Source organism: Ixodes scapularis, unplaced genomic scaffold (assembly GCF_016920785.2).
Source record: "Ixodes scapularis isolate PalLabHiFi unplaced genomic scaffold, ASM1692078v2 PGA_scaffold11__112_contigs__length_91849675, whole genome shotgun sequence".
NCBI lineage: Eukaryota > Metazoa > Arthropoda > Arachnida > Ixodida > Ixodidae > Ixodes > Ixodes scapularis.
In genome coordinates, this window is record NW_024609837.1 from 85497972 (window position 1) to 85511143 (window position 13172).

Genomic DNA, 13172 nt, shown 5'->3' on the forward strand with positions numbered 1-13172 from the left:
CTACTCTTCCGTTTGGACGGAACTCTAGACACTACATAGTTTTATTATGGTAAATTTTTTTTTTTTTTTTTTGCAATACACAGACGCAACATAATGCAGTCATTATGTGGGGTCCATAACACTGCAACGATCGTGAGACGTCACTGGTTTTACAGGACAGTTGCAACATCGACATGTTTCTGGGGCGTTTATGACAAAGCTGATTTTAGAGTGACCAATGTTTTTTTTTTTTTTTTTTTTTTTTAGGACGTCAAATAATCTGTTATTGAGTCACTACGTCGCGATCAGCCGTCTCTAGTCTTGGCGTCTCACTCGAAGGAATAGATTTCGCTGTCGTATCCGGTACTCTTGACAAGACATATTTCGATGGAGTCTCATCTCGGCTCAAAACAAATATACTAGCGTTTGAGCCTTAACCGGCGAGTGATTCTTCAGCTCGGCGTGATTCGTTTGTGACGTAACTGTATTCAGCCTTGACAGTCGCCACAAAAAAACGAACTGCAGCGAGGGACTTTTTGTGACTAAAAGTCCCGCCCATGCGCAAAGAAGAAAGCCAAAAGGAACAGGCTGAACGGGATCTACTGGCACGTGGGCTAACTTATGACAATGAAACAGAAAAATAAAACAAAAAGCGCATACAAGTCGAACGCCGATAGGGAAGGTAGCTCGTGGGACCGGCAAAAAACGCTCGCGATTGTATAGTTTGTCCCCCGATTCGGCCTGTCGCCGGAACGTCGCGAGTTTTGGTACGTACCCTGCATTGCCGGCCGAAATGATCGCTTCGGATAAATCGGTCGCGAAATGCAGGTCTGCTCCGCATGACACGCTCTTGTGGACCGCCATGTTTAAACTCACGAGTTTATGGCGGCATTCGGATGGTTTCGAAGTTAGCGTTTCATTCGACAGTCAAGCTTAGAAAAGTGCGTAATAAATCTACGCTAAATTAAATAAGACAAGTTGTAGTTAAAAATAGCGCACTTATTTATATACTCTTCAAGTTTTAAGCTAAGTCAAGGCAAAAGCAAGCGAAAAATTGAGTCTGACGTCACTGATTTTACGAGGCCGTAGTCGAGTCATTTTTCAAGTCGAAACTAGCCGCAAAAAACGCCGCGAGCGCCTTCGTGTCGGTGTGCCAAATAAGGGAATCTTGGACGGGGCGCATTGTCAGAGCCGGCGAACACGAGGTGAGCAATCTCCAGCGAAAACCGGTGTTCAAACTCGCGTTTCAGCTCGGTTCCTTACTTCTCCCGAGGAACGTTTGACGCAGAACATCAGCCATGTCTTTCCGCGGAGGTTCCACCACGGCGCTGTCTCAGATGCTCAAAGAAGGTTCTCGACACTTCCAAGGCGTCGACGAGGCGTTGTTCCGAAGCATCGAAGCCTGCGTCCAGCTCTCGCACAGTGTCGCTTCCGCGTACGGCCCCAACGGGCTCAACAAGATGGTCATCAACCACCTCGAAAAGCTCTCCGTCACCAGCGACGCAGCAGCGATCCTGAACCAGCTCGAAGTCCAGCACCCCGCCGCAAAGCTGCTCGTCATGGCGTCGCAGATGCAAGAGGCCGAGGTAGGTGACGGCACCAACTTCGTCGTTCTCTTCGCCGGCGCTTTGCTCGAACAAGCCGAAGAACTCGTTCGCACGGGGCTCACCCCGGTCCAAGTTGCGGAGGGTTACCAACTCGCCCTGCGCAAGGCGATCGAGATCTTACCCGAGCTTACCGTCGACGAACTGCGCGACCTACGCAAGTTCGAGCAGGCCGAAAAGGCGGTCAGGACGGCCATGTCGAGCAAACCGCTCGCCGGAGCGGACCAATTGGCCCGCATCGTCTCTAAGGCCTGCGAAGCGGTGCTTCCCGAGTCCGGCGCTCTGAACGTGGACAACATCCGAGTCTGCAAGGTGCTTGGGGCCGGCCTGGACCGCTCCGAGATGGTGCTTGGCATGGTCTTCAAGCGGCAAGTCGAGGGCGAGGTCACCAAGGCAAGCGACGCCAAAGTGGCCGTCTACACCTGCGCCTTCGACTCGACGCAGACGGAGACCAAGGGCACAGTACTCCTCCAGTCGGCGCAAGAACTCCGCGACTTCTCCAGGGGAGAGGAAAACCTGCTCGAGTCGCAGGTCAAGGCCGTAGCAGACGCCGGCGCCAAGGTCGTTGTGACCGGCGCCAAGGTTGGCGACATGGCGCTGCACTACCTCAACAAGCACGGGCTCATGGTTGTCCGCCTGACGTCCAAGTTCGACGTACGCCGGCTGTGCCGCGTGGTCGGCGCCACCCCCCTCCCCAAGCTAACCCCGCCGCGTCCCGAAGACTTGGGACTCTGCGACTCGGTCTACGTCGACGAACTCGGAGACACGTCGGTTGTAGTCTTCCGCCAGGAGGGGGCTCACCGATCCAAGGTCGCCACCGTCCTCCTTCGGGGTTCGACGGACAGCCTGCTCGACGACGCCGAACGCGCTGTTGACGACGGCGTCAACGCTTTCAAGGCTGCCACTCGCGACGGTCGGCTCGTAGTTGGTGCCGGGGCTGCCGAGATCGAGCTGGCGAAGAGGATTGCGTCCTGGGCCGAAACCTTGCCAGGGCTAGAGCAGTATGCGGCACACAAGTTCGCGCAGGCGCTGGAACAGCTTCCACGTACCCTCGCACACAACTCCGGCGCGTCGAGGCCGGAAGAGCTGCTGGCTCAGCTCCGCGCGGCACACCACCAGGGAGACTCTTCGGCGGGGCTGAAGGAAGACGCTGTGGGGAACGCACTGGAGGCCGGTCTGCTGGATCTGCTGGTGACGAAGCACTGGGGCCTGCAGTATGCTACCAATGCGGCGTCGACAGTGCTTCGTGTTGACCAGATCATCATGTCGAAGCCAGCGGGCGGACCCAAGCCGAAGGCGGGAGGCGGAGACTGGGACGAGGACAAGTAGGGGCGTCGCCGGCGGCGTGACATCGTGGGCATCATCTTTGTTGTTTTTTTTTTGCATTTCGGGGCTCCTGTGTAACTTTATTGCCGAATAAAATGCGGAGTTGCGCTATGGAATATTGATGAGTTACATCATTTTATTACGTTTCTGCTGTCATTTTAGGTTGTCACGTAGAGCAGACTCAAAAGGAATCTACTGGAAGTGACGTTGACATTTCGCCAAGAGCCTTAGATTCTTTGAAGAGCATAGGCTGTTTTCGGAGCATTGACTGCCACTCCAAAACTTACAAAAGGTTCTTTTTAAGTTCTCTCTTCCAAGCGGTGAGAACAGTTACGGCCGCTTTGCTACGGCTTGCCGCTTCACCCGGAGATGCATAGAAATGGCAGTCCAGCCAAGGTTCTCGAGCTCGTCGGTGAAGGCGTGAAAGAGCGGTCACGAGTAATGCTGCGTTGCATGGGCCTCGCGCTGCTCCACCTTGTTTGCTGTCAGCCACCGAGACTGCTGTTTGGCACCGCCAGGCTCAATACTCCTCGCTGCAGCTGCCTTGAGCACTTTCCCTCGGCAGGCTGTCCCCAGCAGAGCGGGAGCCAGAATCCAGTGATTGTGAAAGACCAGTCATGAAAGGAGCACACACTCTGCACTAACTTGCAACTTTAGTGTGTGTTATCAATTGTAAGTCAGCGCTATGTGTATGCTTTCTTTCGTGGCTATCTTTTGTGTGCGTATTCACCATCTGAAAGCATGTTCCATCAACTAGCCCAAGCTTTCTGCTTCGTTTGGACATGAAGCGAAGGAACAGAAACTATACTATGCTTAGTCTAGCGGTCAATTTTACCTCGAGGGCGGCTTAGAACGAAACACTGATATCTAAAATCTCGCGTGGAGAACTAGAATTTCTGCAACGTCGAAGGCATCTAGCCTTGAAGCGATGCTAACTTTGAATAAAGCCCGTTGATAAAATTCACACCTCGCATTTGTTACAAGGACCAACTGTTATGCAAATGTGCAAGATATGCCATGAGAGAGTGCATTTGCTTCCAAGGGTCGCTCATTTCAGTGCTGCATTGCTATTTCCAAGAACCGCGCAGGGCACAGGCCCCATATATTGTTGCATTTGTTGCTAATTACGGGCAGATTCCTCGGGTGGAAAATCTCTAGAAACTGCCAAAACTGCAAGCAGTGCGGGGAAGGCTGGAGCCACTATAGGGACTGCTTTAAGCTGCAATATTTGAATTGAATTGAATTGGAATTTATTTATCTCTCATTGTGAGATGGGACGCAAGGGAAAAAGCTGCGTGGTGCAGCTTGAGGGCCCCCTGCGCCCCTACATACGACAACAGTAAACAGGAACAGAAGAACATTTCCACAAAAAAAAAAAGTACACTGACACATTCAACGTAATGGGGCACTATGCATATTTAGTGAAAGGAACAGTTACACAATTCTTACACAAAATGTAGATCTAACAGATGAAGGACATCGATCAATTTTTTTCTTGGGGGTTGTTTCTATAGAAATATTATTATGCAAAAGAATGTTGAGATAAAGCGGTAGGTTATAACATGATGATTGGGCGCGATAAGATGTGCGGCAAAATGGCAATGACCAAGCAATGTTGTGACGTATGTTATATGCGGGTGTGTGGCGTTCGAGTTTAAACATACTTAACAGGACATCATTGCTAGTCGCGACAGCACTCTTATACATACACAACAATTTGAAAGCATAAAGAGAGGTTGACTTAATAATACTGAACTTGAAAAAATATTGTTCGGTATGCGTGCACCATGAGACATTCGCAATCAGCCTTACTGCCCTTTTTTGCGCAAGAAGTAATTTGAGTTTGTTTTATTTTGTGGTTGTTCCCCAGATGATATGACAGTAAGTAATAATAGGTAGTAAAAAGGCATTATAAATGAGGATTTTAACACTTGTCGGAAGCGAGTATCTATGGCGACACAGTACACCAATTATCTTGTTCATTTTCATGCGTGTATGTTGAATCTGTGCATCCCAGTTAAGCGTCTCGGAAAACACAACGCCTAAGCATTTCATCGTTGGTACGATATTAATCCTGCTTTGTCCTAGTAGAAGTTGAATATCTTCAGATATTACTTTATTCTTCGTTCGAAATATTATAGCTTTAGTTTTGTTAGTATTAACCTTCAAGTGATTTTTTTCGGACCATTGGTGCAAGTATGAAAGGAATTGATTGCCACATGCAGACAACTCGCCAACCATTTTCCTGTTACAAGCATTGTAAGATCATCAGCATAGGCAATAATATTTACTGAAAGGGGAGCATAAAAAATATCATTAACATATATCAGAAATAACAGAGGGCCTAAAATACTACCTTGCGGTACACCAGATGACAGTTTCTTAAGTAATTATGTGATACCATCTGATTACGGTGCATTAGGTAGGAGTGAAGAAGTGATAAACTTACGCCCCTCATCCCATAATGATTAAGCTTATATGTTAGCACGTTATGGTTGAGTAAGTCAAATGCTTTAGAGAAATCTACATATATTCCAAGCACTAAATGTTTTTCTTCAAATGCGTTGATTATTATTTCTTTTTGCTGACCGAGTGCCATTTCCGCGGATCGATTTCGTCGGAAACCAAACCGGTTGTCTGACAAGACACCATGTTTGGTTAAAAAAGAGTTAATTTTATGATATATGATTTTTTCTAATCCTTTTGACAACACTGGAAGAATGGAAATTGGCCTGTAATTTGACAAATCAGAAGTAGGACCGCCTATATGTATAACGACGACTTTTGCGACTTGCATTTGTTTTGGAAAAACGCCAGTGGCAAATGAAAGGTTGTATATACGAGTTAACACTGGGGCCAATAGATCGACGACGTATATGAATGGCTTGATTTGAAATCCATCTTTATCTTTGGCTTTATTGTACCTGAGACTTGTAAATGTGGCAATTACTTCGTTTTCTGACGTTGGGAATAGATATAGGGAGTCTCGGACACCTGGTGCCTGGCATGTGTAGTCACCAGGCGTGTCAGGTGGGCTACATAGGTTCTTTGTGACGTCAATGAAAAACCGATTGAACTCATTACATAGCTCTTCTCCGGTAATTTCATAACCATCCTTTACTATTGACGTGACCGGTACCCTGGAGCTTAAGTTCAAGACTTGGTTTAATTGGCTCCACTGATTACGTGCACTTTTACCTGAGGTAAAAGACAATAGATTGCAAAAGTATTCACGTTTTGCATTCTTCAGCTCTCGATTCAGTAGATTGCGGTATTTTTTATATGTACATAATTTCGCAGAATCTTGAGATTTGATAAATTTCGCATATAGTTTATCCTTTGCTTTTATTTTTCTGACGAGCTCGGGCGTGATCCACGGTTTTTTATTAATATCACATGAAGTTTCTCTGTGTATTGGCAGGTCTTATTTATTTGTAAAAAAGTGAAAGCTGTTTACAACTCCCTGTAACGCCAAATTGGAGCGCAGCTCTTGAGGAGGACGACGGAAGGGTACTGAGGGCGCCGTGTTCTCGAGGGGGGGGTCACGTGACCCCCCTCCGAGGTCCTGTGACCAAAATGTCCCCGCTAGATTTAGCGGGGAAATTTTTCCGCTAGATTTAGCGGGGAAATGTTTTCCGCTAGATTTGGCGGGGAAATTTTTCCGCTAGATTTAGCGGGGAAATATTTTCCGCTAGATTTAGCGGGGAAGTTTTTCCGCTAGATCTAGCGGGGAAATTTTTCTGCTAGATTTAGCGGGAAAATTTTTCCGCTAGATTTACTGGGGGAATCGTTCCGCTAGATTTAGCGGGGAAATTTATTCCACTAGATTTAGCAAGGAAATTGTTTCCGCTAGATTTAGCGGGAAAAATTTTCCGCTAGATCTAGCGGGGAAATTTTTCCGCTAGATTTAGCGGGGAAATTTTACCGCTAGATTTAGCGGGGAAATTTTTCCGCTAAATTTAGCGGGGAAATCTACCCATAATCTCCCATAGTCCCTCGAAGGGGCTCCGTGCCCCAGGGTCACTAATGATGGGAGCATGGCAGTTCTCGAACCGCCAGGCTCCGACCTATACCCTTTCCCAAGCACACACAGTCACCTTCACCAAAGTTGCTTCAAGGACCCCATAGAGACTTGAAATAAGCAGGATCACCAAGATACATCAAAGCCACCCCTTGGGAACTCGCCAGTCGGCCCAAGCGTCTCAGGACTTTGAGAGATTTCCTTGGTCGGAATATGAAAAGTGCCCTTGAGTACCTTTTTCTGGCAGGTACAAAGCGACGGCGCAGTGCAGATGCATGGGATTCCAAGTCTCTTCAAGTAATCACTTGGGTGAAGCTACTTTCAGGAAGTCTTTCATGGTTGGCGACAGAGGAATTGATTGGTAGACGACGCTCGTTAGCTTTGGCAAGCCATATATACCGATATTCATGCATCGTTCTTCACGGGCTACGTAAAGAAAATAAAGCGGACGGCACGAAGAAGTTGAAAACGTCCGGTATGAGGCCTCTTTAGGCTGGCTATCCTTCAAGCCAATGCCTTTTCCATGGGACGAGGAAATTAGAAAAATGACGAGCCATGTAGCGTATGCGGGTCTGCGCGCGAAAATTAGGGTGAGGGAAAGGGGGTGTAAAGGCTGGCATATTTTTGGGGTGGCAGGACAAATTTTAGGGGAGGTGCCCGCCACCCCTCGCCTCCCTTTGGCGCCGTCCCTGCCTTTGTGCCACCAACATGCTCGATGTTTAGGAATTTCGACTAGTGCTGTCACTACATGCATTTTCAAGACGAGTGTATGTGGTACGCAGATAGAGTGCAAAGTTGTTTGTATTCCACCCACGAATATATCTTGGTGCTGTAAGCCGACGAATTTGTAAAATGGTCCAATGTGGAGTCTGATAGAATTGTTACACTATTGCGCAACTACAAATCTAGCATCATACATTTAAGGAATGCAATTTTTGGGATTTACAGCCTTATGCCCGAGAGCAAGTCGTCTGCTTCTTGTGCCGGAGTTGCAATGACGTCAGAAAGACGCCGAGCTCAGATTACCTCAAAGCAAGCTGCCTTGAGGTCTACCCACTATCCTTCGATCAGAGCCAATTGGAGCTCGGCGGTCTGACGTCGCCACAACCCCTGCAAAGGCTAGCAGACGAACTTGCGCTCCGCATTGATTCAGCAATGCAGGGACAGTACATTTAAACTGAGCCATTCTATTGATTCCTTAAATATCAAATTCGCATAACCAAATCATGACCAGGGATTCATTCGACTGGCCTGCATACTGCAGTCCATCATATACGTTAGGTGCAGTTTTAATCTGCAAATTTTACTGCGAGGTAAACAACGTTCACAAAATTCCTTTACTTTTTTTTCTTTTTCCCCAACAACACTTGCCTAAAGCAGGAATGCACCATTCCTGCTTTAGGCAAGTGCTTTTCCTCTTAGCACGCGGCTGAACTGCGGCGTCTACTTCACGGATATTGCTTCTCTGCAGTGCACCAGTGCACTGCAGTGAAGCGAGACAAAAAAATCTGTCTACTTCACGGGTGTCGCTTCTTCACAGTGCACGGCAAGCAGCTCAATGGAGCTAACCAACCTATACGGTTCTGACCAACCCACTCGTGCAGTACCAGTGTTACACATGCAAGCGTCCACGATATAAGAAAAATTACTCACGTTTAAATGTTTCGTACAGCATCCACGAAAAAGTCACTGGCAATTTTTATCTCAAAAATTTATATTGAAACAAAAATACTACGTTCATAAAAATAACTGTGCCGAAACCATTAAATAATCGAATGCTTTAGCTCTGGCAATTGTTTGTGAAGCAAATGCGTAAAATACTTCCGTTTATTACTGCCGACAGAACTGCAGGATCGAAATAAACATACCAAGAATATTACCACACTTTGCAGAGTACAGTGTTCAATACGAAGATAAAATCGTTGCATTTAAGCGATAATTTAAAGTTCTAAAAATTCACACGAGCCTACCACATCAGCTACGAAGCAGTGAAGTTACCTTTTGGTGCAATGCTCGCGCAAATTCCTCGCTTTTTGTTGGAAAAGTACACAGATACATTGGGTGAAGTGTCCTTTCGCTATACTACGCAGTGATCACATCCCGGAGTCTATTGGCTTGCCCCAAAAGGAGTCTGCAGCAATGGGCTTCCCTCAACTCCCATAATGGAACTTCTGGTAGAACTCCAGACCTCGCGGACGACGTAACCACCCGGAACAATGGCTTTAGCTTATACCGAGGCAACACGCACCCAGCGTTCAGGGGATCCGAGGTTTTAGAATAGAAATCAGAGGACCACAAATTTTCACTGGAGTGCGATATATCTAAATACGCAAAGGCGCATGCAGGATAATACCATGGACAGTCTTACCATGAAGCTTGTTCGCACAGTGGCATGTAAATGGAGTGAAAGGTAGTCAAAGACCAATACGAATCACTATTGCTGCTTGCAACTTACCAACGGCAGGCAGCATCCAGGGCAAACATAGGGTCGGCAGTGCCAATGTACAGCTCTAGTAACCCCCATTCTGTTAAACCATCCCAATCAGGGAACAACCCGCTCAGAGTCCAAACTTCTCTCAAACAAGCAAGGTCCCAACTCAAACGGGCGACCGCTTCCAATCGGTGTTGCCGCAAGTCTTTCACACTCGAAAGTAGAGCAATTCAACAGACTCCAACTTCCTTAAGAGGCAATACAACTCATGCCTGCAAACTAATCACAACCCCGCCATGCCGCACTGAAATGCAAGTGTTTCAACCGGCCTTCACAAAAACTTCACCGCCACAGGGCACCTGCCAGGTCGGTGGTTCTCAAATGAGTGTCTGAGACCCTTCGGGGTCCTCGAAGGCCTTCTTAAGGTGCCCGAAGCCCTAGACCCTTGGTCAAGCCGACCAGTAGAACTGTCCTTTTTAGTCGAGGTTGGCTGACCCACAAAGCTAAACAGACTCAACCATGTGCACTCAAAGAAAAGAATTAATTATTCTCCGTTTCAGAGCCTCAAAGTTGGCTTGCATGCATTTAGTTGTTTTTTTTCTTACACTTACACTTTCGTTATTGTAATTGTCCATTACCCTCTCCTTCCTTCCGGTTAATGGGGTCCTCCATCACTTCTGTCGATCCAGAAGGGGTCCTCAAAACACTGATTAAGAGCCACCGTGCTAAGTAAAACTGTGCCGGTGCACTTTATTCACTGAGATCGGGAAGCCACTTCAGAAGCTTTCCTCCGAGTCGGGAACAAACTCCCGCTTGAGCCGGGAGAAGCGCTCGATGACATCCGCCACGGAGAACTCGCCGTGCACCTTGTTGTCGCGGGTGCGCACGTTCACAGTGCCGGAAGTCTTCTCCCTTTCGCCCACCACTGCAAACATGGACGAATGGATCTTAACGGCTGTACCTTTTGTAAGAGGCGGTAGCTTGTGCCACCTAGCCTGAAAAACCAGAAGCACACAGTTCCTGCCCCCACCCTACTAGGCCAATAGGGTTTTCCCTCTGCATTTTTGTAACTATCGCGTTGATGATCTTTTACCTGATTAAACCTCGTTGAAGAAGACAGAAGACGTTTTGCCAGCTACGAAATCAAAAAGCCGTAATAGGAATCCCGAAAAACTGCCAAATTTCAGGTGCTGGGAAAGAACTGCTTCTGAACACAATTTACTTCTATAATTAGTCTAAAAAGAGTAAAATAGGTAAAAACAACCCTTAGAAGGGGGCTATGTTGTTTGACTCTGAGCATTTTCATGCACGGAACGGTGTCCATTGCATCATCTTACTGTTCACAGGGGTCAGACTTTGATTACCATCAGTGCAAGAGCGGGATCCGACTTGTCCCTTGCAGAGCAAGCAAAGATAGTGTTAGTAGATGGTTCGTCTGCTAACATGAGCGAAGAACGCAATTTGTCTGTTTTGAAGCGTCATTCGCAGGCGAAAAAACAAACAAAAAAAAACAAGAAATCTCTGTATGCCGTCTGCTAACAGGCCAAAAAAAAGTTTATCGTCTGCTTTGAACCGAGCACCGCGGCAAAGCGAGATCGCACGCATGCTGAAATTATGATCGTCTGCCATTTCACGTTGCAAGCCATTGACAACCTACACTTCTAACGCAAATCTTAAGTTGTCGCACTGCCACAAACTACACTTCTTAGGCAAATCTTAATTTGTTGCGCTCCCGTACACGAGCCGACGTCAATCAATGGACGAAAGAGTACCAAGACGAGCACAAAAGAGGCTGCAAGATCTCTCCCACTATTTGTATGTTGCGAGAGGTTTTCACCCAAAATACTGTCCGATAGCAAACTCGCGAGCGGGTCAAAAATGTCTCTTCGGCAGATTATGTGCAAGCTGTCAGCAACCAGGAACGCTCTTGCTTTCCCCTTGACCAAAGCCAGACCCCAGGTGGTCAAAATTAACCCCCAGTTCTCCACCGGAGCATGCCAGGTGCCCTTGGGGCACTGTGATAGTTTAGACCCATCACGTTACGGATAAAAAAAAAAATGGGCACGAGATGGCCAAAAAAACACGCTTTTCGTGTAACGTTCGTCACATTATGAAGTGCGGGAAAAAACCAGCCTTCTGCAGTAAGTCCTTATTTCGAACTCTTTTTGTTTGTGTTCCGCCCATTGAAAAGCGTGTAAAAGTGCCTCAGAACGCGTGTTGTTTTGCTGCACCGCAGCGTTTTTCCGCAGCATAAAGGCTGTCCGCTTTCATCGCCGTCACCATGGCAACTAACACCAAATGACCTTTTCGTACGGCGCATGTATCATTGGGAAGCGTTGTTAACCCATCCCTCCGCCTGCATTCGCGTCGCTTTGCGGCGACAGTCTGCGGCTGCTCATTACAAAACTATTACACTTTGGCTAGCAGACGGCATTCGGAGAATCAGCATTCGTTGCCATGGTGACGGCGCTGAAAGCAGACGGGATTTATGCTGCGGAAGAACACTGCGGTGCAGCAATACAAAGTGCAAGCTGAGGCCCTTCCCGCATGCTCTTCAATGCGCGGAACGCAAACAAAGAGAGTTAGAAATAAGGATTTAATGCAGCAGGCTGGTTGCTGACATAAATCTAAAGTATCATGGAGATAATTTTTTTTTTTTTTGTTACAACATGGGTTTAAAGTATCAATGTGCTTGCCCTTGGTTGGTTCGGCACGCAAGACTCCCAAATTGGACATATGACCAAGCTGCAACCGAGCAACGGCGGGCAACCCACCCAGGATAAAGTTGTACTGGTCGAGCTGGGCGTTGCGGATCTTCTTGTTCATCGTGTTGCCGGGATCCAGGTCGGCGTCGCAGCGGAATCCGGCGGCACACAGCTGCCGCTTCACCTCCAGGGCGTAGTCGTCGTACATGGGGCCCACGGGCACCATGGTCACTTGCCGTGGCGACAGCCAGAACGGCCTGGAACAGACCGCAACATTTTCTTATTGTAAAAGCATGAAAGGCTTTTTAATTTTTTCTTTAAATTTTGCAGGGAAATTACACAACTTGACCAGTACGCACCTAGTCAGCTTACCCACTAAATTTTGTGAACAAGTCGACATCATTTGACCCTACGTTAAGCTCCAATACACCAATTCAGTTTCCCTGCTACATTCGGCGGGGAAATCAATATCACGTGACCTATGCACCAGGTCAGAGTCCTCGCTAAGTTGATAAGATACATAGGTTCTTCACCTTCCCAAAAATTACCGTCTAATGTCTTCTAAAAAAATTAAAACTGCTCCTTAATTACAGCATATCCTAAATTTCGGAGCTTCGGAGATAAAGGTCACAGCCAATTTTCATTAATTTATTTGTGCATACTGACAGCATTCAATCGAACGCCGAGGCAAGATGACGTGGAAAGATACAAAAGGAACACCCCGGCTTGTCGTCACCCTACGGTCTACAATTATTTGGGGCTATGAGGCGTGCAAAAAGGAATCGAGCAAACGAAAGACAATTCTGCCTTAGGTTGTTGATTCTTTTAGAAGAGACGCAACCTAAACAAGCGCAATCTTCCCTTTTTCTCGCCATAATGTGGTCAAATTTGCGGGACACCCACCATTTGCCGCCATAGTTTTCGGTGAGAATCGCGATCATGCGCTCCACCGATCCCAGAATGGCCCTGTGGATGATCACTGGCCGCTTCTTCTCTCCAGTCTCACTGCAAGCAAAGACCAATCACGGATGAGCTCCTTTCATCAAAAAGCACATTTAGGGGCTCAACATTCTTCCGGTGCACTTTTACACACACCAACTAGTGCG

The 13172-nt window shown here is 47.3% G+C and overlaps 3 protein-coding genes across 4 annotated transcripts in view; 1 reads left to right on the forward strand and 2 right to left on the reverse strand.

Moving 5' to 3' along the window:
- The window catches only part of LOC8038377 (protein arginine N-methyltransferase 5), a 41611-nt gene extending 40550 nt beyond the window's left edge, over positions 1–1061 (reverse strand). The window contains exon 1 of the mRNA XM_029984990.4: positions 755–1061. Coding sequence (XP_029840850.2) covers positions 755–843 — 89 coding nt within the window. The 5' untranslated portion in view covers positions 844–1061. The remainder of the gene's footprint in view (positions 1–754) is intronic.
- Position 1062: 1 nt separating this feature from the next.
- Positions 1063–3029, forward strand: LOC8038374 (T-complex protein 1 subunit theta). Its single transcript, XM_002412552.4, has one exon. It carries the CDS (start codon positions 1278–1280, stop codon positions 2910–2912), a length of 1635 nt encoding a protein of 544 aa, XP_002412597.2. The 5' UTR covers positions 1063–1277; the 3' UTR covers positions 2913–3029.
- Positions 3030–10087: 7058 nt separating this feature from the next.
- Positions 10088–13172, reverse strand: part of LOC8038376 (threonine--tRNA ligase 1, cytoplasmic) — a 43812-nt gene continuing 40727 nt past the window's right edge. For both annotated transcript variants that reach the window (XM_029984989.4, XM_029984988.4), the window contains exons 15-17: positions 12970–13071; positions 12136–12323; positions 10088–10286 (exon numbers count right to left, since the gene is read on the reverse strand). In XM_029984989.4, the coding sequence (XP_029840849.2) occupies positions 10138–10286; positions 12136–12323; positions 12970–13071 (439 nt within the window). In that variant the 3' untranslated portion in view covers positions 10088–10137. The remainder of the gene's footprint in view (positions 10287–12135; positions 12324–12969; positions 13072–13172) is intronic.